The 17,445-nt window shown below is 44.4% G+C and overlaps 1 protein-coding gene across 1 annotated transcript; it reads left to right on the top strand.

Moving 5' to 3' along the window:
* The first annotated feature begins 1,730 nt into the window (after nucleotides 1-1,730).
* LOC129406106 (60S ribosomal protein L37-like) lies at nucleotides 1,731-2,024 on the top strand. Its single transcript, XM_055144048.1, is given in 1 exon segment — nucleotides 1,731-2,024. A coding segment is annotated over 1 exon segment (294 nt).
* Nucleotides 2,025-17,445: the final 15,421 nt, after the last annotated feature.

The raw sequence follows: 17,445 nt of genomic DNA on the forward strand, positions 1-17,445 counted from the left end.
CTAGGCAGTCACACCCAGGGACTGCTCCGCACTCACCCCCCCATCAACGGCCAACATCAGAGACTATAAAACCAAGCTCCTGGAATCATAGTTTATAGCTCCCGACATCTTATAGCCTAGTTCTCTCTCTCAGAGAACCTGGCAAGCTACCGAGAGTTTCCTGCCCACATGGGAGAGCCTCACAAACTCCCCGTGGCATATTCATATGCCAAAACCAGTAACAATGATGGGTCTCATACCCCTGACCCTAAAAGAGCCTCCAATGCAGCACCATTAGAAAGGACAAGTAAAGAGAGGCTTCTAAATCTCAGGGCTAGGAACCGTTACTGAGACCGCTCGAGAAAATCGACAATCAACGGGATGATGATGATGATGATGATGATGATGATGATGATGATAAAATGAAATACTGTGCATTTATTTAATTGTCCTCATTATTATTATTATTACTTAGCTACTATCTTTATTATTATTGTTCTTAGCAAGGAAAAAGTAGATATTGAACAAATATGGGACAAAGAGATAGTACAGGGGTTAAGGAACTTGCCTTGCATTCTGCTGACCCAGGTTTGAATCTCAACCATCACATATGGTTCCCCAGTGCACTGTCAGGGTTCCCTTCTAAGCACAGCAAGGAATAGCCACCTATCATCACTGGATGTGGCCCAGATCCCCCCAATAAAATAAGATGAAGCAAAACTGATTAATATGAGCAGGATTTCATAACACAAGTTTGCTTTGTTGTTGGAATTCCTGCCATGAATCATTGTTCTGTTTTTGCATCACTTCTCCTAATGATGAAATTTCAAGGAGCTACAAAGAGCTAGGTAGGTAAATCTATGTCCCCCAACGGTACCCCCAAGGCCCCTGGGAACAGAGTTGCTATGAGAACATCTAAAGAGACAAGTACACACTTAAGTGATACTTTGAGCATAATGCGCTTCACAAAGTGATCATTCAGTAAAAAAAGTAGCTATCATCATTTACTATCACCCCATTAGAGGTCAGAAAGAGTTACTTTAGGTCAACCATCTCTTTAAGGAGGTTTAAAGTCAGATTTTTGCATCTTGTGCCAGCCACTAAAATGATCTACTAATCTCAGCCCTTGAGGAGCTCGCATTTCAACCTGGGGGTTGAATAGTAACAAGTAATATAAAGGCAGATGAGAGAGTAGGACTCTGTACAAAATATTGAGACAACAGAGAGAGCAAGAGTTTCTGCTTGGGGGCTGGAGCGATAGCACAGCGGGTAGGGCGTTTGCCTTGCACGCGGCCGACCCGGGTTCGAATCCCAGCATCCCATATGGTCCCCTGAGCACCGCCAGGAGTAATTAATCAGTGCATGAGCCAGGAATGACCCCTGTGCATTGCCGGGTGTGACCCAAAAAGGAAAAAAAAAAAGAGTTTCTGCTTGAAGAAATAACAGACATCATAGTTCCTTCATGACAGTGACTGATTATTGTCTGCAGGGCTGTTTACATGCTGTTGCAATCCAGACATGGCTCAATGGGCTGACGTGCCACCTTTGCATGTGGGAGGCCTGGCTCAATCCCTGACATCACACGATTCTTCCAAGCATTGCCAAGAGCAACCAAGCCCAGAGTAGCCCCTGAGCCCAACTGAGAGGGGCCTCCAAAGCAAAAATAAATAAATAGATAAAATAATAAATAAAAACTGTTGAAACATTAAAAGAAAATTGTTATCCTCTTTGGCCCCCACTGCACAAGTGAGATGACAAAGGGAACATCATTTGGGAAGCATTGTGACAAGATGCACACGATGTGCTGCTACTGTGGCTCCAAGGCCTGCCACCTGCAGAAGGACACCTGTGCCAAGCACTAGAGAAAGGATAACTGAAGTGCCAAGGCCAAGAGGAGGAACACAGCCAGGACCAATCACACGAGGCAACTGAAAATTGTGTACCTCAGTCTCAGGCATGGACTTCATGAGGGAACAATGCTCAAACCCAACGGAGCAGCTGTTGCAGCATCTAGTTCATCTGAAGGATTTCAGCAAGTTTTGTGAATAAATGCTCTGGTTTAAAAACAAAAATACTTTTTTTTTTTTTTTTGCCTTTTGGGTCACACCTGGAGATGCACAGGGTTTACTCCTGGCTCTGCACTCAGGGATTAATTACTCCTAGCGGTGCTCAGGGGACCATATGGGATGCTGGGAATCGAACCCGGGTCGGGTGCATGCAAGGCAAACGCCCTACCCGCTGTGCTACTACTCTAGCCCCCAACAAAAATACTTTTTGTAAGTAAATAGATTTCTTTAGGAACACAAGAGAGAAAGGAAATCCCATTAAGTAAAAGAAAAGAATTAACTGCCAGTAGGACTTGGCCTGCACGAAGCTGACACGGGCACCCCCTGTGGTTCCCTGAGCCTCACCAGGAGTGATCTGTGATCCCAGAGCCAGGAGTCAGCCCTGAGCACTGCCAGCTGTGGCACAAAAACAAAAACAAAGAAAGAAAGGGAAGGACCTTAATTGGGTGTCTGTGATTCCAGAATGGGAGCATGTCTAGAAATGACTTCTTGTTTTGGTTTACTTTGTTTCGGTTTGAGTTTGTGTCACACCCAACAGTCCTTGAGGGCTGTATTCAGTTCAGTGTTCTGAGTTGCTCCTGGTGCAACTCAGGGACCATATATGGCGGCCACATGCAATGAAAGTACTTCCTGCTATACTCTCCCTCTCTGGTCTTTCAATCCTCTTTGATGAATCCTATGTAATATTCTCAAAGGTAGATCTACTCACTTTGAGTATGACAAAGGTAAAGATTTGCCTTGTCTTGTCTTACCTACGCTCCATTTTAGTGAACGTCCCTGCTACTCCTGTAATAAATCGCAAAAACAAATTCAAATCTCTGTAGTATCCCTATTGCCAACTCTAGATTTCAAACCAACATTTGAATTTGCATCACAAGCAATTTTACTAAAGAACCAGCAATGAAGTCAACCTTTCCCCAGACAAGGCTAAATTTACTGAAGCTCTGACCTTTTCTTCAGCCCTTAATTTCTCCTTCACATCCAGACAGATGGTCTCCCAAACTTTGCTCGCTTGTCTTATACTTAGCCTTGAGCAGCATATTCTTAAAGGAGCAGTCATCTTTTTTTTTTTTTGGTATTCCCAGCATTTGGCACAGGTCGTGAAGCATAAAAAGGCTCAAAGAAATGTTGATTGAAATAATGAGAGTTAATATTTAAGATGTAATTATGGATTTTCAAATTTTCCAGAATTTTGTACCACACACAAAGCAAGATGGAGAAACTTTGCCTTTCCGTATTAATATGCATAAGTCAGGCTTCTTTAAAACCAAAAAGAAAAAAGAAGTAAAAAAAAAAAATAGATCTGCTCCTGTCCTCTGTGTGACTATATCAGAGAAAGCCTTAGGGATCAAGAGAGAATAAAGGGAAGTCCTTCGAATGAACATGTTTGATCTCAGGTTAAAATTCCTTTAAAGTAATAATTCTATGGTACCTATTGTAAAAAGTTTCCCAAGGGTACTAAATAGCTCTCATTTATGGCATAAGTGAAAGTATATGCATTAAGCTACCTCAAATTGAAACTATTTTAGTGTCAGTGGGAATTTTCTGCTTCCATTTTTGGGTATGGCTTTGGCACAGAGAACATCATACATAAGAGGTGGGGGAAGATAAAAGGTCAGAAAAGGAAGAGGATTGGCTGCCTAGGAAACCCAAGTGGGGGGGTGCTGACCCCAGCTTGTTCTTTAGCTGGTATCTTCTTCTCTACACGACTGAGCTGAGTGAGTGACTATTGCCTAAGCCTGGAGAGAGGGAGAAAGGATGATGAAAGAGGCTGCAAGAAGGAAGCTCAAGTGGTTAGTGAGGACACAGGGGGATGTGGAGAGGGAGGGAGAGGGACAGAAGACAACCCACCAGGCTGTAAGGTTTGCAATTCCAGCTGGAATCTTTCCAGAGAGAATCCTAGAGCTGGAAATCAGATGGAGCCAACTCAGTAGACCCAGTGCAGGGACCCTAGGGCCCCCCGAGAAACTATCTTGTCTACCCTCCTCCCACCCTTTCAGATTAGTCTGCACTAAACCACAGCTCACACCATTACTCAATAGAAGGAAAGCTTTTTGTTGTTGTTAGTTTTTATTTTTACCTTTAGGCCACATGGACAGTGCTAGGGCCTTAGTACTGGCTCTGCACTCAGGAATCACACCAGGTGGCATTCAGGGGACTATATGGGGCTTCAGGGATCAAACTGGGTTCAGCCACATGCAAGGGAAGTTCCTTATACCCTGTACCAAGCACCAAGAAACTTACAGCTTAGATGTGCTGGTTTTTGTATGGTCTTGTTCAGTTTGGTTATAGGGCCACCCTCGGCTGTACTCAGGGCTTACTCCCTGCTCTGTGCTCAAGAATCACTGATGGTGGTGCTAGGGTTCCTTATGGGATGACATAGATTGAATCAGGCTCTGCGGCATGCAAGGCAAATGCTGTACCTGCTATAATATCTCTTCTGCCCCCCAAAAATTATTTTGAACTAAGAATAATTCCATGTTGCTGCTACTTGAAACTCAAATATCATATGTATACCAGGAAGCAAAACAGAAAAACTGTAATTCTACTCTAGCAAACTGCTTGTAGTCTAAAGTGTAATTCTCCTGCCTGGCAGCCTGGGATCAGAAGATGAAAGTGCCAATTCAACAAAATCATGATTTAGAGGCAGATTCTGAAATGAACTCCTCAGAACACAGTAGTACCTCCTTGAGGCACTGAAGGAGGAGCTTCTAACCTTCACCTCCTTTTATCTCTTTACTTGAATTTTCACCTCTTTACCTCCGTGTTTACTTCTCCAAATTCAGTCATCATCTCTCACCTGCCTAATTGACTGACCTAATTAACCTATCAGCTGTTAATCTAATCCCATTCCAGTTTATTTCCAAAAGTTGGCTTTGGGGAGCACATATCATAGATCACATAATTTATTAAAAAAACAAAACAGGGGGGGCTGGAGCGATAGCACAGCAGATAGGGGGTTTGCCTTGCACGCGGCCAACCCGGGTTCGGTTCCCAGCATCCCATATGGTCCCCTGAGCAGCGCTAAAGGTGATTCTTGAGTGCAGAGCCAGGAGTGACCCCTATGCATCGCTGGGAGTGACCCAGAAAGTTAAAAACAAACAAACAAAAAAAGAAACGAAACAGGGGCTGGAGCGATAGCACAGCGGGTAGGGCATTTGCCTTGCACGCAGCCGACCCAGGTTCGAATCCCAGCATCCCATATGGTCCCCTGAGCACCGTCAGGAGTAATTCCTGAGTATAGAACCAGGAGTAACCCCTGTGCATCGCCAGGTGTGATCCAAAAAGCAACAAAACAAAACAAAACAAAACAGGGACCAGGGGCTAGTTCCAGCAAAATAGTGCATGGCTAACATGTGCAAGGCCTTAAGTACCATTTCTGTCACCATGCGGACTCCAAGCACTAGTGAGGACCTAGTTAAAAAAAATAAACCTGGGCTGAAGAGATAGTGCAATGGGTAGGGCGCTTGCCTTGCACGCAGCCAACCAGGGTTTGATCCCTGGTATCCTATATGGTCCCCCAAGCCCATCAGGTATAATCCCTAAGTCCAGAGCCAGAAATAACACCTGAACAGCATCTGGATATGTCCCAACAACAAAAACAAAACAAAACAAAAAGTCCTGTAAATAATAATCATAAAAAAATCCCAGAGGGCTGGAGCAATAGTACAGTAGGTAGGGTGCTTACTTTGCTTGTAGTCAACCCAGGTTCAATCCCTGGCATCCCATATAGTCCTTTGAGCTCAGCAGGAGTGATCCTTGAGCACAGAGCCAGGCGTAAGCCCTAAGCACAGGAATATGTGGCCTCAAAACTATAAAAATAAAAATAAACCAGGGCTTGGGAGATAGTGCAGAACCACCTCTAGAACCACTGGCCCCCAGAGCATCACCAGGTGTGTCTTAGAGCCCCCTACATCATGGGCCTGAGCAGCTTCACATCCTTGGACCCCAGCATTAAACTCACAGTCTAGTAGGCTGCGTATCACCAGGAGGAGTGGCCTGTGGGTGTCCTGAGCACTGCTTGAGAAGTTCTTCCCAAATATATTAAATTAAAAAATAAGCCACCCTTCAACAGCTACTAACAGCCCCCAAATCTAACAGTATACTCCTTATCTTGACATTTCTAGCTCTAGTAATCTGTTTAAAAGACACTGTTTGGGGGCTGGAGTGATAGCACAGTGGGTAGGGCGTTTGCCTTGCACGCAGCCAACCCGACTTTGAATCCCAGCATCCCATATGGTCCCCTAAGCACCGCCAGGGGTAATTCCTGAGTGCAGAGCCAGGAGTAACCCCTGTGCATCGCTGGGCGTGACCCAAAAATCGAAATAATAATAATAATAATAATAATAAAAGACATTGTTTGGGTCTGGGTAGCTAGCAGGTAGAATGATTGTCCTGAATGTGACTGACCTGGATTCAATCCTGCCAGTATCCCACGATCCTCTGAGTCATCCCAAAATGATCCCTAAGCTGGGAGCCAAGAATAAGCCCTGAGCATTTTGGGTGGGGCCCAAAACCAAAGATCTTTCCTCTCCACCCCCACCTTAAAAAAAGAAGAGGGGTAGGGCCAGGGATTCGGCTCCTTGGTCAAGTGTAAATTTGCATGTAGATCTGGGTTTGAGCTCTCGCCCCATAAGAAAAACTAATGAGCGTAAACTCTCTCTGCAAGGAATGAGAATAAGTACTTGACTTGGTCCTCATCTTTCAAGAAAACCTATAAAGAAAACTTGTCCCAATGCAAGGCACTGCCCAGCCTATAAATTGTTCAGGCCGGTAAGTCAGATTTTGTGACTACAAACTTTCTCACCCCCCTTCCATACCCCCTTCCCCACCCCGCAATGCTTACACAGCTGTAGTAAACTGTCAGTCTCCATGGGGAGGCAGTAATGAGCAACTCGTCCGGAGACTACCTTTGCTTTCCAGGAGGCGTGCACCACCAACAGTGCACGTGCCACATGCCACGGCAGACCCCAATTAAGCAAGCACAGACCACTTGACCATGCACAGTTCTTGGAGCCAACTGCAACAATTCCTGGCAATGGACAAGGGAGTTACCAGATAAGACAGATGCTTTGAAAAGCCTCAGATAAGACAGATGCGGGGCCGGAGCGATAGCACAGCGGCGGGTAGAGCGTTTGCCTTGCACGCGGCCGACCCGGGTTCAATCCCCGGCATCCCATATGGTCCCCTGAGCACTTCCAGGAGTAATTCCTGAGTGCAGAACCAGGAGTAACCCCTGAGCATCGCTGGGTGTGACCCAAAAAGCAAAAAAAAAAAAAAAAAAAACAGATAAGACAGATGCTTTGCCTGACTCTTCTTCCTTCTGGGAATCAGCCATGATGTCAGCTCTACTGTGTGCTGACTCCCTTGTGCTCGGGCACAGGTCTTCCCCAATCTTTTTACAAACATCTTCCCGCAGTAAAGTTTGTCTGGGAAGAAGGTAATTAATGGATAAAGAAATAAAATTTCGGGGCTGGAGCGATAGCACAGCGGGTAGGGCATTTGCCTTGCACTCGGCCGACTCGGGTTCGATTCCCAGCATCCCATATGGTCCTCTGACCACCATCAGGAGTAATTCCTAAGTGCAAAGACAGGAGTAACCCCTGTGCATCGCCAGGTGTGACCCAAAAAGCAAAAAAAAAAAAGAGAGAGAGAGAGAGAGAAAGGAAGGAAGGAAGGAAGGAAGGAAGGAAGGAAGGAAGGAAGGAAGGAAGGAAGGAAGGAAGACAGAAAGAAAGGAAAAAGAAAGAAAGAAAGAAAGAAAGAAAGAAAGAAAGAAAGAAAGAAAGAAAGAAAGAAAGAAAGAAAGAAAGGAAGGAAGGAAGGAAGGAAGGAAGGAAGAAAGAAAGAAAGAAAGAAAGAAAGAAAGAAAGAAAGAAAGAAAGAAAGAAAGAAAGGAAGGAAGGAAGGAAGGAAGGAAGGAAGGAAGGAAGGAAGGAAGGAAGGAAGGAAGAAAGAAAGAAAGAAAGAAAGAAAGAAAGAAAGAAAGAAAGGAAAGAAAGGAAAGAAAGAAAGAAAGAAAGAAAGAAAGAAAGAAAGAAAGAAAGAAAGAAAGAAAGAAAGAAAGAAAGAAAGAAAGGAGGAAAGAAAGAAAGAAAGGAGGAAAGAAAGAAGAAGATTTCTTGGGGCTGGAGCAATTATACAGTAGATAGATTATTTGCCTGGCGAGCATCACCAGGAATGATTCCTCCTGAGTGAGAAGCCGGGAGTGAATCACCTGAGAAACCTCTGAGAATCACTGGATGTGACCCAAAACTAAACAAGCAAACAAACAAAAGAAACAAAATCCTGGGTTCAGGGAGCTAGTCTAGGGGCTAGGGGCCCATGCAAAACCAGACCCCCATTTAATCCTTAGTGTTGTGTGGGATCCCCCAGCATCACTGGGTGTAGTGCTGGAGATCACCTGGTATGACCCTAGAGTCCCCGGCACTGGTGCATGTGGCCTTAGTGGACACTGTGGGCCCTGGCTCTGTAGAGTCACATCCTTGGCCCTGGCATTGCAATGTCTGGACAGGCTCACTGAGTGTTACTTGCATTGGTTTCCAGCCACTGAGGACTCCTTGGGATTCTCCCCCACCAAAAAAAAAAATATATATATATATGTATATATATATATATACATATATATATGTATGTGTACTCCTTGGGATTCTCCCCCACCAAAATATATATATACATATACATATATATATATATTACTATTTAGTCATTTCGAGGGTTGGAGCGGTAGCACAGCAGTTGGGCAGTTGCCTTTCACGCGGCTGACCCAAGTTTGATTCCTCCGCCCCTCTTGGAGAGCCCGGCAAGCTACTGAGAATATGGAGCCCAAGCGGCAAAGCCTGGCAAGCTACCCGTGTGTATTGGATATTGGATATGTCAAAAACAGTAACAATAAGTCTCTTAATGAGAGACGTTACTGGTGCCCGCTCGAACAAATCGATGAGCAACAGGATGACAGTGACAGTGACAGTGACCCATTGCTAAAATATTCTGTTCAACATATTTTCCTCTCCCTCCCTATGGACCTTATTTCCAGGTCTATTTCATCTGAACTCTACACTGTGCCCCTTGATTTCAGCATCCTCATCTGATTGATTCTCCTGGCATCTCTGAAGCAGTTTGGAGGCACCAGAAAACATGTGGAGCTGCTGAAGAACGCCTTCTGTCTTAATATTTTGCTGATAGCTCTAGGGCCAGAGAGGACCTAGAGCACAGAGAGCACAGGAGGAGAGCCAGGAACAGCCCCTGAGTACTCAGTATGTGGCCCCAAACCCAGCTTCACCTTCCTGCTCCCAACTTAGTTGAAAACTCTTAATCATCTTTTTTTATTTTTTATTTTTTGCAACTCCCCCTCCACCCCCAGCAATCTCTATCCCCAGGGAGAGGTGAAAGGGACCAAAAGAGACCAAAACTTATTTTTCTCCTATCAAATAAAAAGCCAGTCACACCCACAAACTGCCCCTGTTGCCGTGTAATCCCATCAATGGCCAAGATCCAGAGACTATAAAACAAAGCTCCCAGAAGCGTGTGGCTGCATTTGAGGCCCCGAGATCTCTTATAGCCAAGGTCTCTCTCTGGGAGAACCTGGCAAGCTACCAAGAGTTTCCTGCCCACACAGGAGAGCCTGGCAAGCTCCCCGTGGCATATTCATATGCCAAAAACAGTAACAATGATGGGCTCATTCTCCTGACCCTGAAAAAAGCCTCTAATGCAGCGCCATTGGGAAGGATGACTAAAGAGAGGCTGCTAAAATCTCAGGGCTAGGATGAATGGAGACATTACTAGGGTCCACTTGAACAAATTAATGATCAATGGGATGATAGTGATGAAGTGAAACAAATTATTAAATTAATGGAAAACTTTCCCTCCCCTATCCTGCTTCTCTGCCTAATTAGAATGGGTATTGCAAGACAAAGCTATTTGGATTTAGGGAAGCTAATAGCAAGGAAGAAGTTTGAGCCCTAAATTCTAAATTTTTATTTTTTAATCCTTTCCTGTATAATCTCCCGGTAGCCCGGGGAGGCACCGACAGCTCTCCCCCTTGCCACCCAGGTTCAGTGGGTCTTAGGCCACTCACCCAGCCGGGACGGCCCGTGCCATGGGGCCATGAGGAGGAAACGAGGGCCAAGCCAGTTGATTGATCAGTTGCCATTTATGCCATTCTCCTCAAGCGCCTGTTCCAGTCTCTCTGAGCTCCCTATTTTAGCCTCACACTGTCCCTCGTTCCCGTCTCCTCCTGTCTCTCCCACTCATCTCTCCGCGCTCCATCTTACTCCCTGCTCTCTCTCCCAACTCCTCTCTGTCTCCCCAACTTCTAGCACTCTGGGCAAATGCTACACCCAGTCAGGTAGCAAAATTAGCATAAGAAAACCCTTCCTTGACTGCCTATCAGGCTCAAGGGTGGAAACACCTCCGAAGGGTGTTCCTCTTCTCCTCAGTCCAATAACTTAATTAACATCTTAAGTAACATCTTAATATTAGTTATTTTTGTATGGACACAGTAAGAGACACATTGAGGCTTGTAGAGCAGCTCTCCTGGGAACATCTCGCCACAGACTCAGACTACAGTGCTCAGACCCTAGCAGGGTCTGAATCTAGTTATTACTTTTTGGATCATGACAGAATTTGCCCATGACCATGCTCTTAAGTTACAGTCAATCATTATGACACTTTGGCCAGGCCTATCTCGATGCCAAGATAGCACATAGCTCACCACTTCTCTGGGTCCATCCACTCCCTGGTCAGGACCCTGCTTTTGGGGGTGCTAGGAAGCTAACTAACTGAGTCTTAGTCGAGAGAACAGATGCTCAGGTGGTAAATATCACTGAGAGTCAATTAACTCCCATGTTACAAAAGCATGGCATTAACTGTCTTCTTGTGCCCATACAAAAAGGACACTGCTATGAATTAACTATGCAAAGGACTTAAGGAGAAGAGAAAAACAATATTCACGTCAACAAGGCACAAGGAAAGAAGCTACAAATAAACACAAAGGAATGGGAGCACTATGATGGGAGTAACCCAATAAACCTAAGCTCCCTGTGGCAAGGCAGAAAGGACAAACCAATGTTATTCAACACTTCCCTTCCCATTAGTTATTTGTTGTCTTTATTGTTGTTGTTGCAATGGCCAGAGGTCACACATTTACTTGAGATATTCTACCCTCTAGTTGCAATGTTCATATACATTTCGCCGTGGTGTGCTAGATATGACACACTCTGGTCATGGTACCAGGCATGGCACTCAGCCTGTGTAGGGGTTGCAGGGGATCAAACTCAGACCTCACACCTGCAACGTATGCACTCAACACAGGACCCTAAAGTCCTATTTTTTTTTTGGCGGGGCCAGGGGGGCACATCTGACAGTACTTCTGGCTCTGTGCTCAGGGATTATTCCTGGCAAGCTCAGGGGACCATATGTTAGAGATCAAACATGGGTCTGGTGCATGCAAGGCATAAAGCCTACCCAGTGTCCTATCCTTCCAGCCATGAAGCCCTAACCTCTTGACCAGTCTGTGAAGACTCATTAAAGCCGTGTTGACATAGAGACTGCCAGTAGGTTAGTAAAAGATGACATTCAAAATGGTATCCATTGGACATGGAGAGCATCATGCTGAGTGAAATGAGTCAGAGGGAGAGGGATGAACATAGAATGATTGCACTAATTCGCAGGATATTAAAAACAACAACAACAACAACAACAACAACAGTATGAGGCTAGTACCCTAGGGTAGTAGAAATGAGGGCCAGGAGGACTGGTCTATAGTTGGAAGCTTGTCACATGGGGTGGGGGTAGAGGGAGGGCAGTTAGGAGAGAGAAGGGACCACTATGACAATAATGGCCAGAAATGATCAATCTGGACAAGAACTGAGAGCTGAGAGGAGGTAAAGTGATATCCATGATAATCTTTCAAAATCCCCAAAAGGAAAAGAAACAGCAAGAGAGAGAGAGAGAGAGAGAGAGAGAGAGAGAGAGAGAAGAAAAGTGTCTGCCATAGAAGCAGACTGGGGTGGGGCGCAGGAGGTGGCAGGAGGGAAACTGGGGGCATTAATGGTGGGAAATGTGAACAAACAGGTGTTGGATGACTGAAAGGGACATTGTATGACTGAAACCCAATCATGAAAAATTTTGTAACTGTGTATTTAGCAATTCAATTAAAAAACTAAAAAATCACTTATTAATTTGCTTTCTTTGGGTCACACCCGACAATGTTTATGGGTTACTCCTGTCGGTGCTCGAGGGACCATACGGGATGCGGGGGATCAAATGTGGGTCAGCCGATTACAAGGCTAACACCCTCCCAACTGTCCTATCACTATGGCTCTAATTTTTTTTTTTTATAAAGAAATAGTAGCATTGTAGCACTGTCATCCCATTGTTCATAGATTTGCTCTAGTGGGTACCAGTAACGTCTCCATTGTGAGACTTGTTACTGTTTTTGGCATATCAAATAAGCCACAGGTAGCTTGCCAGGCTCTGCTGAGCGACTGGGATACTCTTGGTAGCTTGCCAGGCTCTCCGAGAGGGACGAATGAATCGAACCTGGGTTGGCCGCTTGCAGGCAAACGCCCTACCTGCTGTGCTATAGCTCCAGTCCTAGTAGCACTGTAGCACTGTTGTTCCATTGTTCATCAATTTGTTTGAGCAGGCACCCGTAACGTCTCTATTGTGAGATTTGTTGTTACTATTTTTGGCATATCAAATATGCCATGGGTAGCTTGCCAGGCTCTGCCGTGCAGGCGGGATACTCTCTGTAGCTAGCCAGGCTTTCCAAGAGGGACAGAGAAATCGAACCCGGGTCAGCCGCATGCAAGGCAAACCCAGTCCTAGTATCTTAAAGAAATAATATCCTAAATAAATAGTATCCAGGGATTTTTTGTTGTTTGTTTGTTTTTTGTTTGTTAGCTATACCGAGTGGTGCTCAGGACTTACTCCTAGCTCTGTGCTCAGGGAGTGTTTCTGGTGGGCCCTGGGGACTATAAGGGCTGCCTAGGATTAAACTTGGGTCCGCCACATGCAACCCTACCCACTGTACTGTCTCTCCAGTTCCATGGTTTTGTTTTTGTTTTGTTTTGGTCTGGTTTTGGGACCACACCTAGTGGTGCTCAGGGATTACTCCTGGCAGGGGTCTGGGGACCATATGATGTGCCAGAAATGGAACCCAGGTCAGCCACATGCAAGCAAACCCCCTATTCACAGTACTATGACTCAGGCTTTTTTTTTTTTTTTTTTTTTGAGAAGGCTCTGGTTGGTTGTTAGACACTTTCCAAATTTGATGGCCCTTTCCACTTGTTTCTTCAGGGATCATTATCAGCTCCAAGGCATTATGATTCTCATGACTGTAAAACTCCAAAACCCTAAGACTATAAAGCCTCCAAAAGGTCTTGTAATTCTTGTGGAACCGCTTTACAAAGGGAACATGAAGTTGTGAAATACCTAGTTCATAGCTTTTTCTCATCTACCTGCCCCACCTCCCAAGGAATGTTCACAAGTTCCAAAGTGCTTTAAATGTCTGTTGGGAACCTGAGAATTGGCTTACAGAGGGCGATTACCGAGGAGGAAAGGGGATTGAAAGTGGTGAATGGGAGGGAGGGGACACAGACAATGGTGGAGGGAAGGGGAGCCTGGTGGAGGGTGTGGTGTTGGAACACTGGATGCGTGGAACCCTGTCATTACCAGTATTGTAAATCTAGGTGCTTCAAATAAATTATAATATTAAAAAAAAATTAAGTCTATTGGGGAAACAGATAAATGTTTATTGGGGAAATATACATATTAAGGTAAATTCATCTAAGGAATACTTTACACTCCACATATAATTAAAATGAAGAAAAATAGTATGTAACCAGCAATGTATAACTTTATATTGTCTCTGTTGTATTAAAATTAATACGGGGGGGGGGAAGGAATAAGAAAAGCTAATCAGGACTGGTGCGGTGATAAATCACTTCCCTCCGTTCCCCTCCCCCGTGATTAATCGCGTTTCTGCTCATTATGCTTTTCCTAACTTCCCCGTGTGCGAATTTAGGCGTGTATTTTTACAATCAGGAAAAAGAAAAGGAAAAACATGTGTTAACGTAAACGTGTCAGGCCACACCAGGCATCTGCGATTTATCTGGGAACTGGGAGTTTGTAAAGATGAGTCATCCCCAGGGAGAAGGAGGGGCTCGCTGGGCATTGAAAGGGGCCACTCGGAAGGGGGACAGCACTCGGACGAGGCGTGGACTGAGCATCTCAGCTGGAGTTCAACCCGGAAGCGCTGACGGTGGCAGCCTCCGGGGCAAACTCCAGCCGGAAAGCTGGGAAGAACGTGGCAGCCGTAAGAGGCCAGCAGAGCCAGGCCGGCCGCGCTCCCGCCGCAGTCCTCTCCGCCCAAGCCGCCGGCTACTCCCCGCCCTCCTCCCTCCCCATTGGCCCGATGACGTTGTAGCCCCGCCCCTAGGGTCTGGTCCCGCCCTATCCCGGAAGAGGCGGCCATGCTGAGTGTGGCCGCATCGAGAAGGGTGGGGCCGTATGCTCTTACTGTCTGTACCGTCATGGTACCTGTCCTCGGTCACTGGCTTTCTGGACGTCTGGGAAAGAATGTTTTGCCACTTAGGAGAAGGGCAACAGTGAGAAGCTGCAGATGTCTCCCCCACTGACTGCAGTTCCCTGGAGGCGGGAGGGATTTTAGATTTTCAGAGGTGATGTCATCCTAAAACCTTTCCCAGGTCCTAATGCCCGTGGGTATCATCTCAGAAACGGAAAATCGGAGATCTTTAGTGACAACATGACCATATAATATATTCTGACTGGGGCAGCTTTGAGAGTGTAAGGGGATACTAGCAATAGTTAACGATTGCACATCGGTCAGAAGGACTGCTTTTGAAATTGTAGCTACCTTACTTACAGATCCTACTAAGAGAGATGGGTCAAAGTATTGTGAGTAGTGAAATGTACATAACAAGATATTCTATTTGGAGGCCTAAGAGAGTTACAGAGTTAAGGCATTGCCTCGCACGGGCTGACAACTGATCCCTGAAAACAGCTGGGTATGGCTCAAAAAGCAAAACAAAACAAGATTTTCTATTTTAACCAATCAAGCAGTGTCATTAATTATATTCACAACGTTGTGCAAGCATCATCATCTATTTCCAAAATTTCCTGTCGCTCTATTATCTCCTCCATTATTAGCCATGACTAATTTCTAATCTACTTTCCATCTTCTTTAGTTTGTCGATCCTAGACATTTCACATGAAATCTTGCAATATTTTTCCTTATGTGCCTGGCTTTTTTCATTTAATATAATGTCAAGATTCATGTTGTAGCAAGTATCAGTATTTCCATTTTATGACTGAATAGTATTCAATTGTATGGCTGTAGGACAATTTATCTATTCATCAGCTGATAGACATGTGACTTGTTTTCTAGCTTTTGGCTGTTGTGAATGATGCTACAGTGAATATTCCCATACAAATATTTGTTGGAGTCCCAGTTTCCAATTCTTTTTAAAATTCATTTGTTTTTTGGACCAGAGAGATCACATAGCTGGTAGAGCTCTTGCTTTGCATGTGGACAAACAGGGTTTAGTCCCTGGCATCCCATATGGTCCTCCAAGCACTGCCAGAAACAATTTCTGAGTCCAGAGCCAGGATTAACCCCCAAACACTGCTGAGCATGACCCTATAACCAGTAAATTAATTAATTAAATTTTTTCTATGTATTTATTTCTGCAGCCCTGGGGATAGCAGGCAGCAGATTCCAGGATCATGTCAGTGCATGTTGAATTTTGTTTGTTTGGGACCCACACCTGGCAATGCTCAGGGGTTATTCCTAGTTCTGCACTTAGGAGTCACTCCTGACAGTACTCAGGGTACTGTTTGGGATACTAGGAATTGAACCTGAGTCTGCTGCTTACAGGGCAAGCACCTTACCTACTATACTATTGCTCCATCAGTACATTTTGAATATACTGGCAAGGGCTGGAGTGATAGCTCAGAAGGTAGGGCATTTGCCTTGCACGTGGCCAACCCAGGTTCGATTCCTCTGTCCCTCTCAGAGAGCCTGGCAAGCTACCAAGAGTATCCTGACCACACAGCAGAACCTGGCAAGCTATACCACAGCATATTCAATATGCCAAAAACAGTCACAACAAGTCTCACAATGGAGATATTACTGGTGCCCACTTGAGCAAATAGGTGAACAACAGGAAGACAGTGCTACAGTGCTATACTGGCAAGGTTGCAAGGCAGTTGCCGTAAGCCACTGCACTACTCCTCCAGATCCAACATTTTAACATTGTTTTGTTGAACACCTCTAGAGTAAAACAGGGAGGTAGAGGTTGTAGGTCAAGCTGAAGATAAAATGTATGTGGTTGAAGGATTTAAATGAAAGAAAACAGGATACTGAAATTATATGCGAATAAAACCATGTATAATAATATTACTAGGGGGAGCTAATTGTCACATTCTGTCATTCTGTATAATTTATTTATTTGAATTGTATTGAGCCCTTCCAAATACAGTCATCATGGCATAATAATATTTCAATCAACAATACAACACATTTGGGAGGGGAGTCAAATATATTGTTTAGGTATCTAGTAGGTTATACATCAAAGTTTGTGTTATATATTCACAGAAAGGTGAAATTTCTTGACAATGCATTACTCAGAACAATGCATTTCTCAGAAGTTATCCCCATCGTAACAGGAGACATGACTACATTTGTAGTTATATGAACAGAGTCCTTGTGTAGTATGGCTCTATCTTGAAATCAGCATGGCTTTTGCCTGTTCATTTGCATAAACACTAGAATTGAATAGGACAATACTTTAACTCTTATTGATCTCAAACAAAAGATACTATATATTTTAGACAAGAAAGAGAATATATTTGTAAACAAATCAGAAGAGGAGGCAGAGTGCATTCATGGTGAGAACTATGTATACTTCCCTGAATCCAAATCGACCACCTTTGTCTATAACCCAAGGACCACCCTTACATGACACCAGAGAAATGATGGGAAATACAGGCATATTTGGAGTCCTGTATCTTAGTGATTTATGTTTGGGTCAACTTTCCCTTTTTTTCTCCCCAAAATAGTGTTCTAAATAATTATACCCACACTCTCTATTCAATAAGGCAGAAATTTAGAAAATGAGACACTTAAAAGTTCTTTTTCCATTACAATTACAAACTTGCTCTATCTTATTACTTATATTTAACTAATAAAAATTTACTACACTTGAGCTTTTGTCTTCTGTTAATAATTTAATAATTCCTAAGCAAAAAATTTTCTGCTACTTGGGGGTCAGAGAGATAGTACAGCGAATGGGAAGCTTGGTGACCCAAGTTCAATGCCCAACACTTAATGTAGTCCCCTGAACACACCAGGAGTGATCCTTGAACACAGAGCCAG

Source organism: Sorex araneus, chromosome 6 (assembly GCF_027595985.1).
Source record: "Sorex araneus isolate mSorAra2 chromosome 6, mSorAra2.pri, whole genome shotgun sequence".
In the NCBI taxonomy this organism is placed as follows: Eukaryota; Metazoa; Chordata; class Mammalia; order Eulipotyphla; family Soricidae; genus Sorex; species Sorex araneus.